This window comes from Melampsora larici-populina (assembly GCF_000204055.1).
Source record: "Melampsora larici-populina 98AG31 unplaced genomic scaffold MELLAscaffold_10, whole genome shotgun sequence".
In the NCBI taxonomy this organism is placed as follows: Eukaryota; Fungi; Basidiomycota; class Pucciniomycetes; order Pucciniales; family Melampsoraceae; genus Melampsora; species Melampsora laricis-populina.
Genome location: NW_006768774.1, coordinates 493,017 through 504,424, shown reverse-complemented (window position 1 = coordinate 504,424; position 11,408 = coordinate 493,017). Strand labels below are relative to the sequence as shown.

Below are 11,408 nucleotides of genomic sequence, written 5' to 3'. Positions count from 1 at the left end.
AGCCTTGGACTAAATGTAAGCGTAGTCTCTGAGCGTTTATTGTTTTAGTTGGTTTTTACTTCTCGTACTGACCAAAGGATGCAAAAATATTTTGAAGGAATAGGGTGGAACATACTACAGTATGATGATTGGTACTACGTAGCTTGCGTTTTGATAGTTTAATTGTCTGTTGTGCTTCTACATAATTGTATTTTTCGTAATGTTTGTTCTTATGATGTTTAATGATACTCAATTAGGTGTTAACTGAGTATTGGTTTTCCTGACTGTTTGAAATTATAAATACACAATGAGTCTAATTTCAATGTAGCCTGGATTTTACTTAGTGTGTTCATTTCCTTCGTACGTAACATTGGGAAAATAGAGATGGGATTGCCTGTGCCAAACAATTAATGACACAGGTAGCCGTCTTTTCGGTATTGCTACCACCATTTAGGTCATTGGGGTTTCACAGCAGTTGTTTTATTGCGGAAGAACATGGGTTCATAGGAATCCTATAAGCTGACCTTATTATTTTAAGTTTGACATAAATGTTAAAAAAGTAGGGAATAGATGATTTTTGTTAGGGGTGGACTGAAGCTTATAAAAGTGTAACAGCATCATTCCTTGACAAGGAAAAAACTCTACGAGAATTGTGTAGCACAGGGCACAAGTCACCAGGAATAGTTTTGAAAATGTAACACTTGTTGCGTTGAGTAGTTAAACTCTTTGAGTTCAACATATAGGAACGTGGTACCTTAACAAGTTTTGTCTTATATCGCCAAGTTGTCAAAACGTAGGTTACATTGGAACACATAAATGAAAGGCATAACTTGTGAGAAAGAGAAGTGGAACAATTTCACAAGCAGGTACATATTTGGCCGTATTTGAGGAGTTTGTCATGAAACTGAAGATCTTTTTATACAAACCATCTTAATCCAAATTTGCCAAACCATTACTCTATAGTTAGCACAAAAGCATGCAATATTTTTCTACCACGTAAGTAAATCTAACACAAAGTGTGACTTAACAATAGTAATGTAACACAAATAAACGTGTGCGTTAGATAATCACTTGAATAATAGATGCGTTATGAAACAGACTAATGTATCACTGTGGTCATACTTTATTAGGAGATTGAAGCGGTAGATCTGACTTAGAAAGAGAAGCAAAGACTATAATACAAGCTAGCCAACACAAGTTGAGTGGGATTATAAGAAACCTGTGAAATGTATATGACTACGGCTACTGACTTTCTGCAGTCTATTTGTGCTTGAGGGATGCAGTGGGTAGAGTGAGTTTGATTCACGTAACTAATAACCAAGAGACACATGGAGTAGTGAATCTTCTACACTACGGTGGGGAGTTACTTGCTTCAATGTGAAACCAAAATACTCTATGATTGTCTGACATGCGAGGAGAATGGAGGTTTCAGGTAACTTTGACTGAGTGGGCTTCACAAGTTTTCTGCAATACTTTAATGGATAATTTGACACATAAGACCAGTGTGTATCATATGTAAATAATAGGAGAAATGTTGAGATGATGTAAGTCACTAAGGTTAAGGATGGATTCAGGGATCTGTGATATTGGTCGGACAAAGACAATGTAAATTTTGGGAAGGTTAGCTCCAGAATACAAAGCCCAAAAGCAATAAAATAGGTCTTCCACTGTGTCGTGATAAGAACCAGTTATGGTGGAAGGTTTATCTGGCGGCATAACAACTACAATAATTTGATCAGCAACTGGGGCAGTTGTAAAGTGGTGGGGGTGCTTACCTGTGCTCAGAAAGTTTTGAATTACTTCTAATATGTGGTGGGAAACCTGATGATTCACGTGGGATTGTTTTAGAATGAAGTAATGTGTAAACTGGAATGGTAATGAACGACTTGACTGAATCTAATTATGTGAGAATTGAGTCTGTCCCCTTATACACCATATCCTTATGTAGGAAATCTCGAAGCCATCAGTGTGTTTCACGAGAACAAACACAAAAAAGATAACGTGAAAAGCAACAATATAGAAATGAGCTTTGTATGCCGCGATAGGATAAAGGGAGGAGACGGTAAGTTAAACAATGACGTGAGGTCAACCGCCAAAAATTATTGACTACGCTAAAATTGTAACAATAAGGGACCTAGATTTAATAAAAGGAATTTTGATTAGGAGATAATGACACATTTGTATGTCTTTGTTGACAGTGGCTCCATGTTACGCCTACTTTGACTTCTCACGTGGTTTGCCGTTGCTTTTTACATGTAAGCCTTTTCCAGAACAAGCACATCAACAATAATCAAATGGAAAACACCATGCATTGGCCTTAGTTGGAAAAGGGTCCAAGGATCAAAACGGAACTTCTAACTCATTGTCCTTATATAAAATGAAATCTTTCAAGTATTGATGAAGAAATTAATGAGGTATCCTCAACTTCACATTCACATCCTAAACACAAATTCAGACAATAATTTGTTCATCCGTATTCTGCCAACTCTGTGAATCAACATGCCGGTATTTCGTGGACTGGCGGTCGTTAGCAGATATTTTCAAAACTCTCACTTCCTTGACACAGTTTACTACCATTTTTGTATATGTAAGTTAGTCAAGCTCGCTTATACCAAGAACCACACTAATGGTGAATAATAGATACACGACCAACAAAACTTGTTTTGTTTCCTTGCGGTATAACTATCCTTATGCATTTGTCCCCAGATTTTTTGTTCATCATCCAAAATTTGGTACAGAGCAAGCAAGTTGCTTGGCTTCTCGAGTTGAAGGTGGGCATATTATCCCGCATCCAAGTCGTAAGTGAGATTTAACTTGAATGGGTGTAATTGTAGCTTACTGACTACATACATAGGTGTGGAAGTGGTTTTGTTTGACTTTGATGGAGCCGCACTACCTAGATTACCGTTTGTTCAGCCAACGTACAGGAATTTGGTATCCCAGTGCACTTTCACGGCACTTGAACTGGAAGCAGCTATTGACCCAATGTCTGTATAAAAGTCACAGAACATGATGGGGGTTGAATTGTCTCTTAAAACAATAGTGTGTCATAAGTTGCCAGTCTATAAAAGCGCTTGTAATCATATTTCTATGGAATTGTTATGTTATGTCGTACACCCTCTTGTGTTTTAGAATAACAAACAACAACCCTGAAGTTAATCATGATGAGAGAAGGAACAGGGGTTGAAGGGCCGGTGGTATTGCTGAATGTATAAATTGATACGTTGGCATCTGGACGAGCCAAATCACTAGTCTGCAATTGGTCAACAATACCAGTACTCGCTTTCAGGAATATGGACTGCTAATTTTCATTGTGAAAAGTAAACTATGGCTTCATGAACCTTGGAGGACAGGACCTATGTGTACAAGAAAACAATGAAATTTTGTAACACGGTGAATAAGCTACTGCCTCACCATAAGTGAAAATTGAGGTAGGTTGAAGTTATAACTACATAAAGTTATCTTTTGAATTTTAATCTGAAGCAACGTGGACTGTCTTGTAAGAAGACTAAAGGGACTGCAATTACAACACAGAGAAGAGCTAATAGTTGATGACGAGTAAAGTAGGCATTACTTAAGTCCTAGGAGGAGAGCCAAAATGGGTGATGTTTACAATGGTAATACGAGCAAGTCCAACTTGAGGTACGTATGCCCAAAAATAGTATTTAACAGCATCCGGCACGTTAATGCATGAACCATTTAATGTTGTTGGTCTGCTCAAAATTGGAACATCTGCAAATAATTAGCACAATGACTCAGGAATAGTTGAAGTTAGAGCTTACTAGAGTCAATGTCCTCCCAAATTTTCTTCAAGAGATCTTCTGGGATTGGATTAGCCATTGAGGTTTGGTTTAGGAATATTGTGACCTTCAAAAATGTTATGACTAAGGGCTTGACGCACTAATGTGGAGATTATTGGGTTAATGAAGGCGAAGATGATGGAAATATTGGGTGAGTGGATGAAGGGTGGTCGTTGTAATTAACGACAGTGAAAGATATGGCGAGGTTGAAAAAAGACGTAGGAGTCAGGAAAAAAAAGATGCTGAACTACTAAGAAGAACACAACTATGTTCGCCTGATTAGTAAAAGTATAACTGAGATCGGACAATATAAAGCTAATTCAGGGCAATACTCTGGGCTCAGTCCAAAGTGCTTTTGGTGGAAGCCGAATTTGGTAAGAGAACAATGACACAACATGGCACAATCCTGCATACAATAAAGTGAACATTTCGACGCAAGGTTAAAGGGCGGGGAGAAGAGCCAGAGTCGCTCATTTTTAATATCTCACTTTTAGAAAGACCTCTTCATATCTTGTAACACATCATCTAATACACATCTTACCACCAAGGTCACCCATCGATATCACCATCTATTATTCCTGTATAAAACCATTTGCGGCGTTGCGAGGCAATAATGGCTCGGGGTGTGAAGCGACTTTGAGTAACCAGGATGCAATTTCAATTAGGGAGAAGAGGTGGGATTAAAAACAACAATATTTTTTGGTATGTAGACAAGGCGGGAATGGCGGAGCAAATGTTGATGTACGTGAATTTGTGCAATAACCAAATTATAATTAATTAACGTAGTAATTTCAGCTGGTTCCGAGGTGCTCTTGCCAGATATTGCGACAGTGTACTCACAGGATTTTTAGCACTGTTACATTATGCGGGTCGTTATCCTACTAAAACCAGCGACATCAAGAAGTTGGTTGTTGAAAATGTAAAACAACGGGACAGCGAAAGAATTAAATGTTTTTTTAAGGAGCGAAGAAGTCAAAGCCATGGCTTATTCAACGTGGACGAACTACGCATCAAGACTGTAGGTTGTTGGAGAGCAAAGGTATTTCATGTAAAACGTGGCACACGTATCAATCATATGCCTTTTGAACTAAACGTTTTGGACAGAGGCGAGGTCCACTTACAGGATGCCGGTGGCCAATTTTCAAGCAGGTAAGGCTCTACGCTCACTGTAACAGCATATACAAACACGTCCTGATGGTTTTTTCTGCGTGCAGTTTAGCGGTGAACGGTTTAGAACATTTCATATGGTTTGTGGATGGAGCGTCCCAAGAACTTGGTACAACACAAAATTTAAAGCATTTGATAATAGAGGCAGTTGATGAGGATGGGTTTCTGGAGGTGGAGGCGTATTTCACACGTCTTACTGCAGCTTACGAGTGCTTTCCTGCTCTGGTGCACTTGATTAGAGCTTAATAATGTTTGTTGTAATAGAAAAAAGTTAAACCATTGGTTTTTTTGAGGCTTATGTGTGGAAATACTTACATCTTGGTGCAATGACTGTGTTGCTTTCATGTTGGTATACAGTTAAGCAGTGAAAAGATCCCGTGTTTCACACGAATAGTTTGATGTAGAAAGTGATTTAAAAGTACGTTTAATAATCAATTACTATTAACAACCACCCGAGATTTACACATGTGTAAATCTCGGGTGGTTGTTGAGGGAGGTAGTGGAGTTCCCCTGTTGTGGGCATGCCGGCATAGTTACTAGTCACCTCAAAAGGCAACACATACCTCCAGCAGCAACTGCATCCTTGGTTGGAAAGGTTAGGCTGATTTTGCTTTTGGCCCTGTAGACTTCCATTTTAGTTGTTGAAAGATTCTTGCAGTTGGGCATTTGTGTTTTGACTTTCTGTTGGTTGCATTTGAGAATACAATCCTGGGCCGTCTGTGCCAGGGTTTTTCTGGCCTCTTTGAGGAGATTCACTTCCCGTAAAGTATACATCCCAGTATCATTTAAAATTTGCTGGGAATATTCCTACCTCAAAAAAAGCCACAGATGATACATGATTTTAGTTAACGTGCAGTTGGAAAGATGAATCTGACACTTACGTGAATCCACTTCAACATCTTGGCTCAATGTGTGACAAACATTTTAACCAAGTGGACGAGGTACAGGCCACAATTGTTAAAATTAGGTTGAGTAGGTACAGGTACATGTATCTGCTTGATGTTTCCACAATGGACAAAGCAAAATTTGTTTGTCTTTTGTTATTTGCTTCTAGAAAAAAGTCCAGAAGCATTGTCTTGGTGGTTCCATGGTGAATGTGATTTAAACAGTTGAAGGTCAAGACGTGCAGGCTGAGATGGACCATCTCAGTGACATTCATATTGTGGAGGCAATCCAACATCAACTGACATATCCATTGAGACAGCCAAAGACGTGGATTGAGACCAATCCAACAATTTCCCGGTATTCACAATCATAAAAGAGTACCAATGGTGACTGAAACAAAAACATGATCAGATCTAAATAAGAAAGCGTTCAGATCAAGCACATACTTTTCACAGATTGGCATGATCACAAAATCCTTTGTAAAAATGTCATCGCCCTTTGTCCAATTCCGCAAGCTTTCATATATAAGTTCAGATTGGGTTGTAGTATCATCTGATCTTTTCAAAGCCTTCATATGCTCATTTGTGAGTTCCCGGAAAAACTGAGTAGTGAACATATAAACTGAATCCATGAGGTTTGGATTGCTTTGAAGAATCTGTTGACAATGCCAACTAATGATTCACATGCACAAACATTAATGGTGTTAGTGGGACATTCTTGTTTGATGAGTTGACCTTAATCCAAAACTAACCAGTGTGTCATTATGTCATTCTGTTTCTTTCATCAAACACTTCAGATCAGAATGACAAAGCACAATTTGTTCCTTTCTCTGAGCTGAGCATGGCGAAACTCTGAAACACAGCACAAGTTGATCACCAACACTTGATGAGCAGTCAAATTGGAAGCTTGCGCCTTGTCGTTTTCAAATGCTGTATCAAACCTCAGGAGGTCAACATCAATTTCAATGGATTGTGTCTATGTCAGAGTGTGTTATCTCTGGCCTAGAGTCAGAACTGATCCAATGTTGTCTAAACCCAGTTGCCAAGTCTGTTTCTCCAGGGCTTCTGAAATCTCCAGTAATAAAGATCAAATGCTCCACATTGTTAAAAATGGGAGACTTGTTGACATTTACCAACTCTCATAGAACTGCTTGCCACAGGGCACAATTATTGGTGTCATTCATAATAAGCACTTTGATGTTTTCAAATATTGCCCATTTTAAACAGGTTGGCATACCAGAAGAATTCAGATGCTTACACCGGAGCACTTGTAAATTTGGGAAGATGACTGAGCGCAGATTTTCAAAGATGTTGCACAGGAATTCAATGGAGATACTCTCTACTGACTCCATCAAGCTTTGGAATATCCCAGAGCCTGTGTTGTTGGGTAAGACCATGCTGTTGAGGGGTGTGGTGCAGATGGGAATATACTCATATAATTTGATGCCTTTCCCTGCCTTTTCAATGAAGTTGACAATGGTGTTGAGATTGTTTTGGTGGAATGATACCCAAAAATGAGATACATTTGGCAAACACCCCGGGTCCAAATCCATGATATCTAACTCAGGAAAGTTGATTGATAAAGCTCAAAAAATTTCCTGGTGTTATATGTTGCCAAGAAAGTTCTGATTATGCTGAGGATATTACATCTGTCAAACATATACCCAATCAAGCATTCAGCAGTCTTAATTTTTTAATTTTTGAATTTGCCTTTCTGTTGTGGTCTTTTCTTGCTTGGCACATTGAACATATCATACCGTATGTTTTGTTCATATACTTCTAGTGATACATTGCAAAGAGGGACAGGATAAGGGAGGAGAATGTACACTGAAAACAAACAACAGGAAAGGAAGAGAAAAGGTGAGCTGAGGATGATGATAGGCCACATGAATCAAGAAAACAGGTTGGGACTAAGATTGATCATGCTGATGGGAATACAAATATGAGGCAAATTAATGATGATGAGGGCAGTAAAAAAAGAGAGACACATGATAGATTTGACATTGAACAATGTATAGGTTGAGGATGTGGTTCAGGAGATCAAAGACAAGGAAGCAAAGGATGTACAGACAAACAAGATTGGAAACAAGCAAAAGTCTGAGAATACAAATGAAATTGTAGACAAGAAATACAAGGAGATCAAAATTCCAATTGAATGTGGAATTTGGACTGCTTGAACTGATAAGCAAAAGGAACCAAAAGCAACAGGGAATACAAAAAGAAGAATGAGGGGAGTGGAAGGGAACTACATAGGGAATGGACACAAGAAACAGAGAGAAAGTTGAAGAAAAAGCTGATGAAAAGGTCAAAGGGAAAGTCAAAGGAAAAGTTGGAGACAAGGATGGACAGGAGGGGGTGCAGAGAAAGAGAAAAATGAAGAAAGAGAGAAAGAAAAGGGATGTGCACTGGAAGCATTGGAGCAAATTGCTCTGAACAAGCCAATCAACTTTGAATAAGATAATCAGAATGCCCAGCTTGGCCAAGTGACTCCAAAGATTGAGCCTCAGGTATATATAGCCTATGTGGTGGTCATCGAAAAAATATGTACTCATTTCCGTTCCACATATATCAATCACAATATGAACTTTCAATGGATGGTGCTCATATACTGAACAGTTCTATTACATTTTGACAAATTAGATCCTTGATTCAAAATCAATAAGGATAAAAAAACATTGAATGAATTTACATTCTGAATATGTTGAATGGTTATATATTCTTCATCTTGAAGACGTGTTTTGTACAAAAACACATAGTTGATGATATTATCACATACCATATTTGTGGTTGGGAAATTACTGGGAATGAATTCAAGATGCTGGTAGTACAAAAGGGCCGTTAAGATTGTAGTGTATGTTGAGGAGGGTCTTTGCTTCCCAAAAGAATAATGTACACCTTGATTTGCCCTTGAAGCAAAGGTTGTCTTCCTCTCTCGTGCTTTTGAGAGTTGATTCAATAAAACATGTTCAATAGTCTTACGACAAGCCCCGCCCAACAAACTCTCCCACCTCTGTGTCATCTTGCCCAAAGCTTCCATATCCATCATCATTGACCACACCATAGGAGCAGAGCTGACACCAATCTCTAAGAGCTCTTCTGATGCACCTTTGTTTGATTTCTTGAAATTGGTGATCAGTTCTTGGTTTAAAATAATTAGCCATCTTCTTTGCTAAACCCTCATCCACTTGAATAGATGACCCAATTTGAGTCACTTGAGCACTCATGAGCAGGGTGAGGCAATGTCCAATTGAGCGATGAGAAAAATGGATGCTTTGTGTAAGAATTCTAAAGACAATTCAAGGGTGATGATGATGATGATGATGATTTTTGTCCACATCATTTTGATCAACTGTTACACATTGTGAATTGAAGGTTTTACTTGGATCATCATCATCATGCAGTCCACCAGTCAGAAGGAAAGCAAAGATCAAGTGTCAGCTGATGAAGGTATGTGCATGCTCAGACTTTCTTTGGTTTCAGGTTGACAAATCTGAAAGAACTCCATCTTTCTCGCGGAATCTGCAGCAATACCGCAAGAGCACCGCACTATGTTGCAGTTGCGGTGCGGTTGCGTAGCGCTTTTGGGCGCCGCAATAGCAACGCAATGTAGTGCGGTGCCAGCGCTCCGCAATCCGGGTTCAAAAAACCTCCTGCTCAGAAACCCGCACCGCAATTGCGGTTGGTTTTTGACGGTTATTTAGGGCAAATATTGCGGAAACAGGGCAATATTGCGCATTTTCCGCAATATTTGCCCGACCGCTACGCAACGGTGAGTTAGAAAAAAAACACCCCATTGCGGAGTGGTTGTGTAGCGTAATAATGTGCCGACTGCGCAACGCAATGGAAATAGGTTGAAATCCATTGCGTTGCGTAGCGCTTGCGGTGTTGTCTGCAGATTCTCATGTGAGACTGCTTCCAGAGAGCTATGCTGCTACACTCCAAGAACAGATACATTGTCACATACAACAGCTGGCTCAGCAGAAAATGACCTCATTCATTGTGAATCAGTATAAGCAGACAATCAAGGTCTTGGAGAGTGTAAGAAATGGTAAGAGCCCTGTTGATTTCACCCATTGACCTTCATTTGAAACATGATCCTGACCATGTAACATGACCAGATTGCCTGGCTGGAAGCTGGAGGAACAGTGAAGAAGAAACAGTATAGATTGCCAAGCAGTCTGATCATAAGCAGCCTTCCAAAAACCACCAAACTCCAAGCAACAAAAGACGGTTTCTGCAAGAAACCAAAACAGTCCCACTTCGCCTTTGGTTCCTGACACCAACAAGCTCACTATGTGGAATGACTGTGAACACCGTGACATATCCACCAAAGCAGGCCACAGGGGAGTGCTCGATGTGGATGAGTGCAGGCAAATGCATGATGTGATAAGGAAAATATTATTTCTAAGAGGACTAGGCCCTCAATCTCTGGGAAGCAAGGTATACAGTAATGTAGAGGTTGGAAGACCTGGACTGGGGTACTTCAGAAACAAGCAGATGATGCTGAAGGCACAGGTTTATGATGAGACTAGTGAGCACCCACCACACTTCCTTTGACCGCTCTTGTCATCAGTTTTTGGTTGACAGTCTCTTGGTCTGTTTGTCTCAGCTAAAGTAATATTCCAACCTGGAGCAGATTCAAGTTACCAACAAGATGACTTGTTCAATTTCAACCACATCAACCTTATGAAAAAGCCGCAGGGTACAGTCTCAGATTATGGCAAAGACAACTTCACTCAGCGTACTAGAGATGTTCCATATTCCCTCAACAATTCAAAGCCAGATATCTATGCTGCAGTGCACTTCATTGGCTCGGAAGCCAATCCAAAGCCTCCGCTGCCTAACCTGACTGAACACACTGAGATCTCTGTGAAGGTCAATTACACCATCAGTTGTTTTGCATACTATCAGCACATGCAGCCCAGCAACATGGAACTCAAGCTTGACAATCCATGTACAAACAATAGCCTCAAATCCCTGGATGTCCTGATCATGAGGTGTTATGCGGCAGGTGCAGGTGGTGCATCAATCCGCTGTGCTCTCAGGCAGCTTGAATTTCCTTCTGAATCTGAACAATCCAGACAAAAATTCAAAAATGCCACGGAGATATTCAACACCACATTGGAACCAGAAGGCTCCTCACCTCTCTCCACTTTCTAGCCAGTGGCATACAGCCTTTGATGTCATGCCTGCAAGACTTCAAGAGAGATATCACCAAGACAAAACTCTTACAGTTTATGATCCTTTTGAACAGGCTCCTTGTAAACAAACCCATCACCAAGACAGTATGGCAAAGAACTCAAGACTTGATCAATGTTTTTCTGACTAAAGCTCTCTTTGCGGAAGGCATCAACCAGGATGTCTATGACCATGGGTTTTCAACTTTGTTCAATGATTGGGGTCAGCATGAGATCCTGCACTGGAACTTGGCCCACACCATCAAACTTGATTTTGACAACTTTTGCGTGAAGCGTCAAGCAGAACATCCCAATCAATCTTCACCTATTCATCAACCTAATTTGCACAAATTACTATCAAACTGTCCATTTGTACCATAGCCTGGAAATCACCTCAGCTC

At 39.9% G+C, this 11,408-nt stretch overlaps 2 protein-coding genes across 2 annotated transcripts; one reads left to right on the top strand and one right to left on the bottom strand.

Moving 5' to 3' along the window:
- Window positions 1–5,370: 5,370 nt before the first annotated feature.
- Window positions 5,371–6,593, bottom strand: MELLADRAFT_104583 (Ulp1 protease; the record flags this gene model as incomplete). The annotated part of the gene is made up of 5 exons (XM_007407676.1): window positions 5,371–5,384; window positions 5,510–5,753; window positions 6,131–6,221; window positions 6,278–6,502; window positions 6,583–6,593. 5 exons carry the CDS (start codon window positions 6,591–6,593, stop codon window positions 5,371–5,373), a joined length of 585 nt encoding a protein of 194 aa, XP_007407738.1.
- Window positions 6,594–10,123: 3,530 nt separating this feature from the next.
- On the top strand, window positions 10,124–11,388 carry MELLADRAFT_104582 (uncharacterized protein; the record flags this gene model as incomplete). The annotated part of the gene is made up of 4 exons (XM_007407895.1): window positions 10,124–10,361; window positions 10,440–10,705; window positions 10,798–10,841; window positions 11,085–11,388. 4 exons carry the CDS (start codon window positions 10,124–10,126, stop codon window positions 11,386–11,388), a joined length of 852 nt encoding a protein of 283 aa, XP_007407957.1.
- Between the last annotated feature and the right edge of the window lie 20 nt (window positions 11,389–11,408).